General features: G+C 34.2%; 1 protein-coding gene across 1 annotated transcript; it reads left to right on the top strand.

Annotated features, from left to right (window-relative positions):
* Positions 1-914: 914 nt before the first annotated feature.
* LOC127249089 (26S proteasome non-ATPase regulatory subunit 1 homolog A-like) lies at positions 915-8,487 on the top strand. Its single transcript, XM_051271708.1, has 13 exons — positions 915-1,311; positions 2,258-2,321; positions 3,204-3,309; positions 3,430-3,541; positions 3,624-3,792; positions 5,158-5,636; positions 5,735-5,870; positions 5,960-6,208; positions 6,307-6,527; positions 6,638-6,896; positions 7,014-7,246; positions 7,330-7,822; positions 7,893-8,487. The coding sequence occupies exons 1-13, from the start codon at positions 1,160-1,162 to the stop codon at positions 8,220-8,222; spliced, it is 3,003 nt and encodes a 1,000-aa protein (XP_051127665.1). The 5' UTR covers positions 915-1,159; the 3' UTR covers positions 8,223-8,487.
* Positions 8,488-17,599: the final 9,112 nt, after the last annotated feature.

Here is a 17,599-nt window from a genome sequence, read left to right as displayed (position 1 = left end):
ATGAATTCAACCCATAAATTATAATTATCATCAGAAAAAAGGACAGTAAAATACCGAAAACGTCCACACAATCCATATTAAAAACCATACTATGAAATGAGAAGATAAAAAATAGTATAGCGCCGCAATATTCATATATATATATATATATGTAAGTATACATGTGGTACCAAATGACAATATACAAAAATATGCTAGCAAAATATAAATAGTAAATTCTTATGATTATTATTTTTTATTTTATTTTTTATAGAATACTTTTATTAGCTATATTTAAATATTTTTAAAGTAAAATTTATCCTTCACTTAAATTTAGAAATAATAAAATTAAATCAAATAGATATTTTATAAAAAATTTCAAATAAGAAATATTATAATTGAATTAAAACAGGTGCTCTTTTTGGTTATATTTATTTGAATTATATTAATATAAATAACGAATTGCGTAAAGTAATATTTAATATTGTTTTTGTTTATTAATATACAATGTTTATTAACAAACAATATGCTATGAACACAGTAATAAATTTTAGAATTGTATTATAATATATTTGATATAATTTAATCTTGATTAGTTCAAGATTCACTCTAGTAACAAAATATATTTAAAAGCAAAATACTTTCTTCTTTTGGCGGGTAAAAATATATCTATTTGATTGGATACAAAATTTTTAAAAAAATAAATAAAAATAATATTTTTTTTATAATAAAAATAAAAAAAGAAAAAAAAGAAAAAAAATGATATATTAAAATAAATTTAAATGAAAAGAAAGAGAAATAAGTTTAAAAGACAAGAATAATATATTACAAATATTTATTATTTTTATGTTATTTTTTAAATACGCATGAACAAACAAACTCTATTTTGAATAAAAAAAATATATATATAAAGGCGAAAAATAGAATATAAGCAAAACTTGGTGTACAGGAAGTTGCCCTTCTTCCAAGAAATCCATCCATCGAATCGGGGCAGGGCATAAAAACGCGAATTGAAGGCCTCCCAATTTCATTTGGATTCGAAATCACTACGCCATTCCATTTCTCCTCGACTTCTTGTTGTGCCCACCAGAGTACTCTGAAAATCATCCCTGGTCCTGTCGTTTCCAGATTTTCTGCATAAACCCTACCCTTATCCAGCACTAGATCGGGGCCATCTACAATGGCTGCGGCGGCGACAATGGTGAGTTCAGCGGGCGGTCTACTGGCGATGTTGAATGAAAGTCATCCGGCGCTGAAGCTGCACGCCCTTTCCAACCTCAACGCCTTCGTGGACTATTTCTGGCCCGAGATCTCGACTTCTGTCCCGATTATGTAAGCCCTGCCTTCACTCTTTAGTCAGTAATTTCTGCAAGTTTGTGCGACGTATTTAGAAATCAATTTTAGTTATTCTTTTTTTTTGGTTGATTAGGTCTCCCTGCTTAGAATTGGGGATTTAGGTTTTGTGTATCTCTGAAAAGGGCCGTAACCATATGTTGTTGGGAAGTTTGGTATGAAGTTTTTATTTTTATTTTTTTTTTCTGGAATCCGATTTGCGTATAATCATAGTTTTGACACTTAGTTTATCCACATATTTAGCGTGTTATGGGTTTTTGTTTAAGGTGGCTGAATTGGATTTTGGTGCTTTGGTGAGCTCTCGTCAAATGTTTCAAGCAAGGGACAAAGGGAACTATATATGAGAATTCTTGGATTACACACTTTGAATCTCTCGGTGTTGATGTGTTTGAAAAAGAAAAGGATAGCAAAAAATCAGTTATTTTTTTTTGGTTTTAATAGTCTTGAATGCATCCTAAACTTTGAAATATATTACAATGAAAACTCTTTTAAACTTAATTCACTTACTTACATATGGGGTCCTATTTGAGTAATAAGAAGTCCTAATTAAAATTTCTTTTGTATTTTTATCCGTGTTTATACTTCCAGTCAATCTATATCTATCTGAATAAATAGTGACTGTACAATCTGTAATTTAATAGCAGATCTTGTTTTGTGTTTGTTGATTGTGGTTAAACTGCACTAATTTGTCAAAGGCTCCTTTAAATTGCTTATATAACTTTCTGAACTCTCTTCTAAATTGTCAATGTCCACCCATGTTTTGTCATGGTATTTACAGTGTCTTGTTTTCTTTCAATAATACTATGTTTTGTTGTTTCATTTTTTGTACTTCATAATGAAGAATGGCGCGATCAATTTCACTTGTCTGCATGCTCATATATTTGACTTTTAAATCAAACTAACACTCCTACTGTTTGTGGTGCAGAGAAAGTTTATATGAAGATGAAGAGTTTGAGCAGAGACACTTAGCTGCCTTGCTTGTTTCAAAGGTGAAATCAGTCTCTTAAGAATGTTATTTTCAACTACATTGAACAATAAGTGTACTTTGTATTTCTGTTCTTGTGTTTCTTGTTTTTAGTTGCTTGCTTTTTTAATTGGCTTACAAGTAACATTATGTTATTTTCATTTAATGGGTTTGTGTGGTAGTGAAGATAATTTACCTAATCTGCTTTACTGGCTTGTACATCAAAGTTCTTTATAATAATTTGTTTTGTCAGTTGCTGTCATTTTGAATAATGGGTTTTTCATTGCTTTAATGTTTGCTCTGAGAAGTGAGTATTAACTACAACAGAGCATTAGGTCTCCTTGGATGGAATTTTAGTATTCTTGAATAAATGCTGGGTTTTTGTGTATACGGGTCCGATGTCATTGAGCATGAATTCAGTAGAGGTGTGTAAATTGAGTGCCTTTTTCACCTAAGCAAAGTGATGCTATCCTATTTAAGACGAATTCTACGAGGGTATGGTATAGAAGTGTTTGCAGAGTGAGAGAACCTGCATCATTCCACTTATCATATGAATATGGAATATATCCACTGTTTCTAATGATTACTTGCTAAATTATGTATGGTATATACTTCACTATAATCAATTTTCATTAATCTACTCACTCTATGCTGTCTTATATTCAATTCCTTCCAACTGTTAATATATACAACCCAGGTGCTCTTGTTTGGGTTGACAATGCAGCTAAAGAAACAAACATCTAATAGGAGAAATAAAATCATTTTCATTAACCCATTTCAATCCTCCATAAAATTACCAAAGCAACAAAGTGATATTCAGCTGCTCAGAGATGTCTTGCTTAAGTATGTCTGCTATATCCCCCGTATATATTTGTTTTTTAACAACTGTTTTGTGCACCATGTTCAGGTTTTCTATTACTTAGGAGAACTCAATGACTCATTGTCGTATGCACTTGGAGCTGGGCCTCTCTTTGATGTATCCGAGGATTCAGACTATGTTCATACTCTGCTTGGTGAGGATTATTTTCATGTTCATTATGTTAGTCTCCCCAAAGTGGGAAATATGAATGAACTTTCAGTTTATGCTTTAGAGCTTCTAATGCCTTCATCTTTTTCTGGCCTTTTCCCCTCAGCTAAAGCAATTGATGAATACGCCAGCCTCAAAACTAAGTCAGCTGAGTCAAATGATGAAGCTGCAGTTATTGACCCTAGACTTGAAGCAATTGTGGAGCGAATGCTTGATAGGTATGTGAAGTAGTATTCTGCTACCAAACTAGTTATGTGGTTTCCTGGCTTATATGCTTCCTTATGTTACATTTGCTTTCAGATGTATAACGGATGGAAAATATCAACAAGCCATAGGAATGGCCATTGAGTGCAGGCGATTGGATAAGCTTGAGGAAGCAGTTATAAGGAGCGATAATGTTCATGCTACAATTAATTATTGCATAGATATCTGTCATTCATTTGTCAACCGAAGAGAATACCGACGTGAGGTGAGTTTAGTTAGCTTCTTCTCTTTAGTCTATAATCCTATTTCAATCAATGAATTCTCATTTTATGTGATGGGTTTTTCTTTAGTGAGCAATGCTTTTAATTCAGTAGTATTCGGTTGAAGTTTTCTGTAACTCCTGTTTACACTTTTGGTTCATGAATTATGGTAATAAAATCAAATAAAGAAAAACAATGGTTATTTGTTTGCTTAGGAACTTGCTTTTTGAAATGGTTTAGGAAACTGGGATAATTCTGTATCATCCATCTTGTATCTTTCTAAGCATTCATCACTGACCTTGCTCGCATGTCTTTGATATTTATCCAAACAATAACAAGGCTTATCTTGAGTTAATTTTTTCTTCTGTTTTTCCTTTTCCTTTTCCTTATATTCTTGAAATCATACTTGTTTATTTTGAATTTCATCTACTTTCCTTTCCATTGTTTGAGAGTCAGTTTTTCAATAGTCAAATCCTTGTACACCATACATTGTTGATACCTACCTACAGTTGTCTATTAGTGGTATATAAAAAACATATATCTTGTATCCAATATAATTCTCTCATTTTGTGAACTAAAATTTCCATTGTTACGAGTTTCTATGTTGCAATTGCATTTAGTTCATTCAATTAATGCAAATCCACAATATTTTAGTAGCACAACATTTTCAATTTTTTTTTTCCCCTTAACTTTTGAACCAATAAATTTATCCAATCCAATGTCAGTTGAGTGATTTAACACTTTATGTGTATGTAGTATTGATGTTATTTTGTTGTTCTTATCTTAGATGCTTGATTATATTTCCAATTGTTAACATTGTGGTGTAATTTAGTTACTTAGATCGAATCAGCACTCTTCGCAATCCGTTGCATAGTTGATTTTATTAGAAAACTTTTTACTCTTGTTTTTGTATCATTCCTCTTTTTTTTTTTTTTTGTTTATAAAACTATTGTTTTTAATATTAATCTAAAAAATGATTGTTGTCAATCTCAAAAATCTGAGTGGTTTGATATGATTCAAGGTTTTTGTGGTGTATGGGTAGTATGATCAGGATGTTTCATGTTTAGCATTTGCTGATGTTAGTTTAAGTGGAACATGATTTATCTCTATGTGATTTACAACTTTAATAAGTTTTTTCTTTGTTAAAAAAATGTCAGCTATGCTATCTGTGTTCTTTTATTTATTTATTTTTTAAATTATCTATTTAGGCAACCGACTTTGGTTCTTGGCTTTTTCACCAGTTTATATGGTTGTTTGTCATCCTCCTAAAATTCACGTGAAGTAAAGATTCCAAATAATACTATTTTTACTGATTGGGTTTTGTTTGAATCTCCCTACAATGATTTGAATATTTTATTCTTATTTTCCAGGTGCTTCGACTTCTTGTTAAAGTGTATCAGCAGCTGCCATCTCCTGATTATTTGAGCATCTGTCAGCGTCTAATGTTTCTAGACGAACCAGATAGTGTTGCTAGCATATTAGAGAAACTCCTTCGATCTGACAATGTAGACGATGCTCTGTTGTCATTTCAAATAGCCTTTGATCTTGTGGAGAACGAACAACAAGCTTTCCTTTTGAAGGTGAGAGATAGGCTTCCTAGTCCCAAGTCCCAGCCTTCGGAGCCTGTACAATCATCTGAACCTGCTCAGCAAAATGCCCCCCCAAGTGAAAATGCTGCACCTTCAGAGGATGTTCAAATGACGGATGGATCTCAAACAGATAACAACAGCTCAACTACTATTGATCCAAGTGAAGCAGTTTATGCTGAGAGGTTAACAAAGATAAAAGGAATCTTGTCTGGAGAGACTTCAATACAATTGACATTGCAATTCTTATACAGTCATAATAAGTGAGTCTATATTTCTTTCATTTTAATCTTAAATTTTTCTGTCTCAGCAGAAGCGGTCTGTTAATTTAATGTGTGCCTGATATATTATCTTTGTACAGGTCGGATCTTCTGATTCTTAAGACAATAAAGCAGTCTGTTGAGATGAGAAATAGTGTTTGCCACAGTGCAACTATATATGCAAATGCCATCATGCATGCTGGTACAACTGTTGACACATTTCTTAGAGAGAACCTGGTAAAAACCTACCATTCAGTTTCATAGATATTCTTGGCATCTTTTGTCCAGTTAGTGTTAATGGTTGGTTTTTGGCTTTTCTCATTCAGGACTGGCTTAGTAGGGCTACAAACTGGGCAAAATTCAGTGCCACTGCGGGACTTGGCGTCATTCACAGAGGTCACCTGCAGCAGGGTAGATCTCTTATGGCACCTTATTTGCCACAAGGTGGTAGTGGTGGTGGTGGAAGTCCGTACTCTGAAGGCGGAGCATTATATGCACTTGGTTTGATCCATGCAAATCACGGAGAAGGCATTAAACAGTTTCTGCGTGAGAGCTTAAGAAGCACTAATGTTGAGGTCAGAAGTTTCTTTATGAAACCACTTATCTATCACACCTGATGTTTATCGGTATAGTTATCCATTAGCTAAATGTTGTGAGTTAACTAATGGTGCAGGTTATTCAGCATGGTGCTTGCCTTGGTCTTGGTTTGGCAGCTCTAGGCACTGCTGATGAGGATGTCTTTGATGACATAAAAAATGTATTGTACACTGACAGTGCTGTGGCTGGTGAAGCCGCTGGGATTAGTATGGGTTTGCTTATGGTTGGGACTGCAACCGAGAAGGCTGGAGAAATGCTTGCTTATGCACATGAAACCCAGCATGAGAAGATCATTAGGTAAGTTGGTTTGCGCCATTGGTTGGAAAGAGATCCTATTGGCAATTGTCTTTTAATAGTTCTTTTTTGTTTTTTTGGTCGTGCTCTTTATTTGTGTGGCCTGTCTGCAGGGGGTTGGCCTTAGGGATAGCATTGACAGTTTATGGAAGAGAGGAAGAAGCTGACACACTTATTGAGCAAATGACTCGGGATCAAGATCCTATACTGCGTTATGGCGGCATGTATGCTTTGGCCTTGGCATATAGAGGAACATCAAACAATAAGGCCATACGTCAGCTGCTTCACTTTGCTGTGTCTGATGTGAGTGATGATGTCAGGAGAACTGCTGTTCTTGCTCTAGGTTTTGTGCTGTATTCTGATCCTGAACAGGTTGGTTACATTATTTATTTTAATTCCCTTTCTCTTTGACCATAACTTTTGTCAACCGCGTCGGTGGATTATATTAATCATGGCACCTGTTGATTCGAACTTGTGTTTATCATGCAGACGCCTCGAATTGTCTCCCTTTTATCGGAGTCATACAATCCCCATGTTCGGTATGGTGCTGCACTTGCAGTTGGCATTTCTTGTGCAGGCACTGGCCTTAGCGAGGCCATATCATTGCTCGAGCCGTTGACATCAGATGTTGTGGACTTTGTTCGCCAAGGTGCCCTTATTGCCATGGCCATGGTGATGGTCCAGATCAGCGAAGCCAGCGATTCCAGAGTCGGTGCATTCAGGTGTTGTGTCTATTAAAGCTACCTGGCTTGTTTCATTTGTGTCTGTTTTCATCCTCTTACGGTTATAATTACAAAATTCTCAGGCGGCAACTGGAAAAGATTATTCTTGACAAGCATGAAGACACAATGAGCAAGATGGGTGCTATCTTAGCATCAGGAATCCTGGATGCCGGTGGGCGAAATGTGACTGTCAAGTTGCTTTCGAAGACTAAACACGACAAAGTTACTGCAGTTGTTGGTCTTGCTGTGTTCACTCAGTTTTGGTACTGGTACCCGCTCATATACTTTGCTAGTTTGGCATTTTCCCCGACTGCCTTCATTGGCTTGAACTATGACCTGAAAGTGCCAAAGTTTAACTTCCTATCGCATGCGAAGCCATCATTATTTGAGTACCCTAAGCCGACTACTGTAACTACCACAACTTCAGCTGTTAAACTGCCCACAGCTGTTTTATCAACATCCGCCCGGGCTAAGGCCAGAGTTAGTAAAAAAGAGGCAGAGAAGGCAGCGCCAGAGAAGGCAGAGTCGAGTTCTGGAAAGGGTAAATCAAGTGACAAGGATGCAGAATTGATGCAGGTATGTAGTTAATTAATATAAGAATCCCGTGGTTGATGAATCAATTGATATATGCGAATTCTGTTTCTAGGTCGACAGCGCTGCTGCAGAGAAGAAAGTGGAACCTGAGCCCTCTTTTGAAATATTGACGAACCCTGCTAGGGTGGTGCCAGCGCAAGAGAAGGTGATAAAATTTCTTGAGGAGAGCAGATATGTTCCAGTGAAGGCAGCCCCCTCAGGCTTTGTGCTTTTGAAAGATCTGCGTCCAAATGAACCCGAAGAACTATCTCTGACGGATGCGCCATCGTCAACAACAGCAGCAGCTGCAAATGCGGGTGGGTCAACTACTGGACAAGCCTCGGCAGCAATGTCGGTGGATGAAGAGCCTGCCCCCCCACAACCATTCGAATACACATCATGATTTGATTCGTCCGTGAGTAGACAGACATCCGACAGGCAGGCAGGGAGACCCCCCTGCTTATTCTACTAAGAAAGCTAAGGTGCTGCCCGCTGGTAACCTGACTTTGTTGTTTCCTTCTACATGGGCTCTTGAATTTCTTGGTTTGGTTTGCTATGCTATGCTATGCTCTATGCTTTGTCATTTCATTACTGTGATTTTCCTATTTTGTATTGTTCGCCCATGAAGTGGAATGGAATGAAATCAAAGAGCCTGCAGTTTCTTTTTAGGACAGGACAGTTTTTTATATTTTTTGTTAATTTCCCAGGATCATTGGTGTCTGCGAATCCATTGATGCACTATAATTTACATTCTGAGCTTAGGTGTCTGCGAATCCATTGATGCATGTTTGAGAAGATTATTGTGTTTGAAGCCCCCAATTATTATATATCGTCTTCGGCTGGAAAATTTATTTATTTATTGTTGTTTTTTCTGGGTCCATTTGTTAGATTTAGCTTATTATTAATTTTAGTAAAATTGAAGTTTTAATATTTAATTATTATTATTATTATTATCTACTCTCCTCTGTTTTAACTTAATTGACATTTTTTTATTTATTTATTAGTTGTTATTAAATTAAAACATATTTAAGAATTATAAATTAAATTAATATTAATTATAAATAAATTAACGTATATTTTTTGGACTGTGGGAGTATTTGATATTTATTATACTTGTTATGATTTTTATAATATTTTTTCTTTTCATTAATTTTTTATTACATTTATTTTTCTTCAATCATTCTTTATTTCGTGTCTACTTATTTTATCATTTTCAAGAGAATTATATATTTTAATTTAATTTTAATTTTTTTTTTAAATTTATAATTAGAGTAATTAATTATTTTAATTTTAACCTATAATTATTTTTTTATACAATAAGTATTTTAATCAATACATTCTTATTTGTCTAGTAATTATATTTCTTCTAAATTTTGATGTCTACAGGAAAATGGTGACCATAATAAAAACGGAAGAGTATTATTTTCAATTACTAGTGTTTAAATGTAGGTTACAGCTCCTAAGAACATACACAGTGACAACCAAATCGAAGCTTTCTCCCAATTAATAGAAGCTTTTTTACCCCAAGTATTAAAAGTTGGAGATACAATGACACATTTCTAAGGCCATTATGACAATGGGGCTTGGAAGAAGTTTTGTGTAGTTCAGGCTTTCGAGATGTTGTCCAGAATTTTTTCTTATGAAATTTTTTATTTTTCAGCCCAAAACTTTTCTCCCAATTCACCGATTTTTTTTCCATACGTGATGTCGAATCTCTCTTCGGTCTTCTACAGTCTCCGGCAACAACCGACACCAATAGGAGAAATTCCTTTCTTGAGTCACAAGTTTCTTTGTATCAAACATTCTTCGTCGATCTTCTTCTCTTTACTACTGAGCAAATAATCATGAAAAGTAATTTGTTGCAAGATATTTGAGTAAAAAGTTTACGTAATACTCCATCCGTTCCAGATATTTTGGGCTTATTACTATAGATACGAGAATTTAAGTAAAGTATAATCAATAGATAATTAAAAAGTTTATTAGGGAAAATAATTATAGATTAATATTAAAATATGTACGACTAAGTTTTTCTATTTACTGACTATTGTGTTTGCTCTAAGTTTTGTTTTATATTTCGAAGGTTGCAAGTAAAATGCTTGTTTTTATTCCTTCATCGTACAACTCCATAAATAAATAAGCTATTGATATAATTGTCTATTTCTATTTCATGGGCTTATTTGTCCTTTAATATTCATTTGAGTACCGTTTATTACTCCCTTCTCCATTTGAAATGGCTCTTTTTATCAGTGATGGGTAACAAATTCTAATTAGTTAAGAATAATAAAGCATAAACTTCTCTTAACGGATTCTTTTATTATTTTAGTTATGTAATTGGAGATTATTTTAAAATATTCTCCTAAGTGAAATTTTTTCTCAATTTAGTTTGATGCTTATGTGGCATGCTGGCGGACACGTGTCGACCATATCAACGTCATCTGGCCGACACGTGTCTGCCACGTGGACAATTTTTTATTTTTTTTAATTTTATTTTTTAATATAGATAAAAGTTAAAAATAAAAATAAAATTAAAATTAAAACAAATAAAATAAAAAATATCCACATATCTACCGATCGAGTCAAACTACATGATCTTTAATAATTTATATATTAGTATGTTTGTTAATTATATTTTTATTTTTTATTTTTTATTTTTAATATAAAAAGTATAAATTATCCATGTAGCGGCCACGTGGCGCTGACCTGACGACATGTGGATATTTATTTATTTATTTTTTATTTTATCTTTTATATATTATATATTTTAAATTTATTTTATATTTAAAAAATAAAATTAAAAAATATAAATTATCCACATAGCGACCACATGACGTGAACCCGACAGACATGTGGATAAGTTTTATTTTTATTTTTTTATTTTTTTATTTAAATTTTTATATTTAAATTTTTAATTTAATTTTTTATTTAAAATAAAATTATCCACATGACGCTGACCTGACGGACATGTGGATAATTTTTTTTATATTTTTATTGATTTTTTATATTTTAAATTTATTTTATATTAAAAAAATAAAATTTAAAAATATAAATTATCTACGTAGCGGCCACGTAGCGTGAACCTGACGGACACATGGATAAGTTTTATTTTTTAATTTTTATATTTTATATTTATATATTTTATATTTTTAATTATATTTTTTATTTTAAAATAAAATTATCCACGTGGCGGACACGTTTTAGCCACGTGGCGATGATTTGGCTGGCACGTGTCCGCCAGCATGCCACGCAAATGACACATAGGCATTAAAGACTAAATTGAGAAAATTTTTCAGTTACAAGATTATTTTAAGACAACATCCAATTACGAGAATAAAATGATAAAAAAATGGTCTAGTTACGAGACTAAAAAAATAGTTTACCTTAATAGTAAATTATAATAATCCCTCCGTCCTGCTAGAAAGTATACATATTTTTATTTTGGGACGTCAAATTACAAAACATACATTTAATTAAATACTTTACTTTTTTTTTTTTCACAAATACCCTTACTTTACATCATATTACTTTTACATGAAAAAGCAAAGGCAAAAATGTCATTACACTGTTTTTAACTACCCACTATAATTAAAATATTATTATTTCTTAAACATCGCGGTAAAAGTAAATGTGTACATAGTAAGTGGACGTAGGGAGTATTATTTTATTATTTTTTATATAAGTAATATTATTGATAATTTTAAAATAAAAATTAATATATATGATTAAAATAAATTTAAAATATATTTTTAAATATTTTAAATATTATATCACTGTAAAATATATGTTATATAGATATTTTTTAAAAAATGAAATTTATATAATACAAATAAATAAACAAATATATTTATTTATTTATAGTTAGGATAAATTAATTTTATAAAAATGAAGAGTTTCAAATATAGGTAAAAACATTTGTTTATTAAATAGAAAAATGAAAACAAAGATTTTAAGTGGTTCGTGATGTAAAATGTTATATGTTATGAATTTAATTAAGTTTGATTAATATTTATTAAATATGTTAAGTATATTTATACTTGATAAAATTTACTAAATAGAACAAACAAAAAACATGTATTATTTGAAATGAGATGAAAAGAGTATATAATTACTCTCTTATTTCTCCTTGGCATATACTCCCTTCATTCACTAGCAAACTTTTTATTTTTATTTTAGTATGTCCAAATCAAATTTTTTTATTTTTTAAACAGTAACTTTCAACTAAATACCTTAATTTGTCACTTTTCATATTGATTTTTAATGATAAAATGAACATTATATTATTTTATTACATTACATATTTATAAATACTATTTTTTCTTAATCCATATGCAAAGCCAAACAAAAAATTTACCACGGAAAGAAAAGAGTATTTGTTGGGAAATTTATTATTTTTTACCTTTGTATTATTTAATTTTTTAAAATTTTCTCTAAAAATATATTATTATTATTATTAATATTGTTTTGAGTTGTTTATTTCTTGTGAATAGACAAGACACACATATATATATATATATATATGTTAATGTGCACTAAAAAAAAAATAGTATATTTTTAACGGAATTCCATTTCTAAAGTTCACGTAGCTAACGTAATTCCATCTCTAATTCCATCTCTAATATCATTACTAACGGAAAAAGTGAATTTAGGAAAGAAAAAAATCTCGTTACAAAATTGATAATTTCTTGTAGTGGTGTCTGAACATATTGTATTTTTTTTTTATAAGATTTCTTAAAAATCATGTGACCAAAACAACACAAACTGAACGAACCATTTCCGACTAAGATTTAATATTTTTAATAAATGAAGTTAGCATATATCTTATTATTTTTTGATGACGTGAAAACCCACAGTTGCTACCCGAAAGTGCGCAATTGGGTAAACCCCCGACCGAAGAAGTTAGCATATTTTGATTGTATCGTATGTTAGCAAAAATTAAATTTCTACATGTCGATTTAAACATTGAACTATGAACATGCTTAAATCGCAAAACTTAAATTTCTGCATGTCGATTTAAACATTGAACTATGAAATGCTTAAATCAAATAAATCATCAGAAATACATATAATAATTATAATAGCCTCCCTCCATTGCTGCAAATCGAATCAGAATTTTGAATCTCCTTCTTCGAGAAACCAGTAAAAACTCATGGAAGATGCTGCCAAACCCTCGCTCTCAATATCAATGGTGTATTCTTTTTTCTTTTAGAGTAGGTTTAGTAATCCGTAAGAGAAAATATATATTAATAAAAAAGAAAACCGCCCATCACGGTTTTTTCCCACTTCTCACATAAATTCTCAACATAATGGACTTAATGGGAGAAAGAACACAATTTAAGGTTAGTTTAGATAGTCAAATTAATTTAAAAATAATCCAATGGATATATATATACATATATATATATAAATTAAATATTAAGCTTAACTTTAATTAGTTAAATAGACTATTAAACTAATATTATCCCACTTGGTCCACTCAAACCATCACAAATATAACTAGAAACTTTAAATACGAATCATGACAGTAGGTCTTATCTAAACGAATATAACTTTATATGTTTCACGATATGTTAAGCATCTTAAACTAAGTTCAAAACTTAGTGAATAAATCTTATATTTATTTCGGGTTAGACTGAAATGAGTTTTCTCAAGACCAAACAAATATGTGCACAATAACGCGAGAAAAAACTAAATTGAATAAGAGTTTCAATAACAATGTGCGCAAACAAATTACATTATGGAACCAAGTCTCATACTTGTTACATGATCCTTGAAATTCTTTAGTGGCATGCCTTTAGTCAAGGGATCGGAAACCATCAACTCTGTACTAATGTGTTCAATGACTACTTTATTTTCCTAAACACGCTCTTTTAAGGCTAAATACTTGATTCTATATGTTTATTTTGACTCTCACTCTTATTGTTTTTAGCTATAAAACTGCAGTAGGGTTGTCACAGTACAACTTGATTGACCTATAAATAGAATCAACGCCTCTAAGTCAAATATGAAACTCTTCAATTATATACAATGCAGGCTAGCCTCTCATTATATGAAACAAACTTAGCTTACATAGCAGAAAGTAGCAGTGATAGACTGTTTCTCACTTCTTCAAGAGATAGCTCCATCAGCCAACATGAACACATAGCCCGATGTGGATTTCCGAGTATCAAAGCAACTAGCGTAGTCCGAATTCGAGTAGGCAATCACTTCAAAGACATTAGTTTGTTTATATATGAGCATAAAATCTATCGTACCTTGAAGTTACCTCATCACTTTCTTTGCATCTTTTTAGTGGTCAACACTTGGATTACTCTGATATCTCGCTAATACTCCAACAACATATGCTATGTTAGGTATGGTACATATCTGAGCATACATAAGAATTTCGACTGCTAAAGCATAAGGAATATTTCTCATGCGTTCTCTTTCAAAGTCATTTTTCGGGAGCTACACTCGGTGAACAATCTTTTCTTAAATCTTTCTAGAACTTTCTTGATATAGGCCTATTGAGAAAAACCCAAAATGCCTCGACTTCTTTCTCTATAGATCTAAATGCCAATGACATAAGACGTCTCTCCCATATCTTTCATTTCAAAGTTCTTTGAAAAGAATTGTTTCACTTCATATAACATCCCTTTATCATTAGTCGCAAGCAAATAGGAAGGTAGCTTCAATTTTGCCCGAAAGGATTGACGAAATGGGATTTCTTTTGGTTGGCGAAAGAGAAACCCAACCGGTTCAGCATGTAAGAACTCAACTCATTTCCTTTGGGCATTTCATGTGAATGAAAAATTATTTTTTAATATTTGTTATTTTTTTCAAAAGATTGATGCCAAAGAATCTTCTCACCCGACTGATCAATGGATGGGGGCCATAATAAATAAATATTATTACTTTTGGTTACTTATACAATTTCTCGGGAGATAGACATCCAAATCGATGAGGGTCCCATCTCAATAAGTAATATAATTTTCTTTATGAGTCAGTTAAGTCTGAACTATTAACTTAACTAATGTTTTAATCATTGCAGGAGTTGCTTCAACACATAAGCATACAAAAGGGTGATATGGATCTCCATTCCAAAACATGACCTTCTGGTGCAACATTGAGGGGACGTACTAGGTGGTGTGGATCTAGTCCCTCCCGAGAATGGCCAAGTAAGTTGGCCTTCCCTCGATGATGAAGAAAGCCATCTGATCCGTCCTTGTTCTGACCGTTACTTTTGCAACCAATACGGCTACTTCTGTATGTGCATTTCCAATGAAATTATTCGTTCGCATTGTTGTCGAGACAAGGTCGTTCCTACTTTTTCCGATCTTCCTCAGAGTAAATACGGTCATTACATTGATGAAAGCTCCTCCGTTGACTAGAAACTTATTGACCGTCCGCCCATCAAGATGTAACGTGACGGATAAGGGCTTCAACTGGTACGTATTCTCATTGGCCACCTTCTAAAAAGTTACTGGTTCCGGACCTCTATCCGGAATATCAAAATCGTGCTCCACCCAACACAACGGACCAGCTTCTTCTAACATCACGTCCACTTGGAGATAATCGGGTTGGACCTAAGGGACTTGAATTCTCAGGGTAGAACTCCAATTGTGTTAACCTTGAAGTCACCTTCATACTGCACGGCTCGTTCAAGGTCTTGATCAGTTGTGATAATATCCAAACTAGCCTCCGATATCTCAATGAAATCAACGGCTCTGATCATCAGTTCATTCTTTGAAATCTGGACCTCTTTGAGTGTTACAGTAAAGTGAGGTTCGGTAGGGTATTCGATCCTTGCTAAAATACCCTTTGGAATCCATTTCTTTTGGGCCTGGAGCTGGTGACGAAGGTCCTTCCGACCAAGCCTCGGCCTTCCAGCAGTAGCCGCTTTCTAGTCCTTGACCTGCTACTCCCCAGCCTGACTTTCGTGGTCATCAACCTGCTGCCCCCCAACCTGATCCTTCTGGGAAAGGTGAGCGCCCATGCGTTATCACTGCATTTTTTTCTTTTGGGTCCTAGTAGGAGGTCGCACCACCCGCTCCTTCTGGTTCTTGGTCCAACTTCCATCGTCTGGAGCCTTCCCGAGAAAAAGGGTTTGATATGGTCTAAACCACCTTATCCACGGAGCTCATTCTCCAGACCTCACCAATCTTCTCGAAGCTCACTTCTATGACCGTATTTGTAGGGTAAAGTCCATCCCACACTGAACTCTTCCTCGGAGTTTTGACTAACCATCCAAACTTTTCAAACACTGGTTTTCGAGGGCCTATTCCCCTTTCATCTACTTCAGACCCTGAATTCGAATTTCTAGACCTGGCTGGAACCACTTCAACAAAGTTTATCGGTGTGGGGAACGGCTCCGTATCCACTTTTATATCAGGTTTCTCGGCCAGCTTGAGGTGGCCTTCTTTTATAGCCTACTGGATCGCATTCCTGAAGGCAATGCAATTACCGATGTTATGACCATATACTCCATGCCACTTATAAAATAATTTTCTATTAAGCTCTTTTTTGGTCGCCTTTGTGTCTTTCTTTGAAGCGAAATTGATTATCCTTCAATAAGTACTCGAAAATCGGCTCCAATTTTGCCATGTCAAATGAGTAGGATACTATCGGATTCACCTCATTCCGTAGGGGAGGTTTAAAAGTCAGATATGTATATGCCTAATCTTGGGAAATTTCGGCCAAAAAGGTCTTCCACTGCTCTTCGTCGACTTCGGCAGCCCTTTCTTGGACATAGACACAATGATTTCCACTCCGGAACTTCTGATTTCGGGCCATTTGAGCTTCTTTTATGAGCTGCTCGGCCTTCACAGCTTTGGATGTTAGTTGCCGGAAATCATGGTACTCCTGGAGGGCCAGTTTCTCTGGCAAATGGTGCGTCATGTAGTCGATTGCCATGTTCTCCATCTAGTTCTCCGGTGTGCGAACTTGACACCTACTTTCGGACCTCCTAAAGTATTCCAGGAACTGCTCCACAGATTCTTTCCCACGTTGATATAAATTCAGTAAGTCTGACACGGTCACCTTGAAAGGGGGCTGTGGAAAAGCTCGTGGAAGACCTCTTTATATTTGCGCACGTACGGATGGAATTCGGAGGTAGCTAAGTGTACTACAAAATAGATAGAACTATCAAGGAAAACAAAAAAAAGATGAAGTTTATATTAGTCATTATTCTCGTATTCTCCCGAATATTGAGCCATGAATAAGTTAACATGCTTGATGGTGAAACGGGAATCTTCTCCCTAAAATAGCGTGAACTCGGGAATCCAAGCATTATGGGGCGATGAATGATCCAAGAAAATTTACCCAGGGAAATGCCTTGGGTAGTGTGGCAATGCCGGTAAGCTGATAGGGTCACCATAAATCCTCCGAATTGCATCTTCGATCGCTTGGGGATTTAAAAGAGGAGGCGGTGGTGGCGGCACTTCTGCCATCCTCTTAGGATGTACGGAAGTTGCCTGAGTGGGCGGCGGATTGCACCCTGCCGAATGCGGGAAAACCTGATGAGCAGGTCCCTATTGTGGGAAACGAGTTCGAGGGCCCTCCGTAGCTTCTCTGAACACTAGGGCCTGCTGCAATGGTTGATTTCCGATGGTTGGTTGAGCAGAATATTCGTAGGGCTGTTGTAACGCAGAACTACCTGAGAATTGACCTTTCATAGCAGCTCCTTGCCCTCCAGTGTATTGGAATGTCATGGGGATAGCTCCCCCTGATACTCATATCGTTCCAAGAGGTGTTAGGGCGAGGGAAGGTGTTGGAACTGATGTCGGCCATGCCCCTCACACGTTAAAA

Source organism: Andrographis paniculata, unplaced genomic scaffold (genome assembly GCF_009805555.1).
Source record: "Andrographis paniculata isolate CXL003 unplaced genomic scaffold, ASM980555v1 Contig35END, whole genome shotgun sequence".
Lineage (NCBI taxonomy): Eukaryota > Viridiplantae > Streptophyta > Magnoliopsida > Lamiales > Acanthaceae > Andrographis > Andrographis paniculata.
Note: the sequence above shows the minus strand (reverse complement) of the source record. Positions and strands in the feature narration are given on the sequence as shown.

Coding starts and splice junctions, on each gene's coding strand:
- LOC127249089 (XM_051271708.1), top strand. CDS start 1,160: ATGGCTGCGGCGGCGACAATGGTGAGTTCAGCGGGCGGTCTACTGGCG. Junction 5,871..5,959: donor CATTTCTTAGAGAGAACCTG/GTAAAAACCTAC, acceptor TTTCTCATTCAG/GACTGGCTTAGTAGGGCTAC. Junction 7,247..7,329: donor TCCAGAGTCGGTGCATTCAG/GTGTTGTGTCTA, acceptor CAAAATTCTCAG/GCGGCAACTGGAAAAGATTA.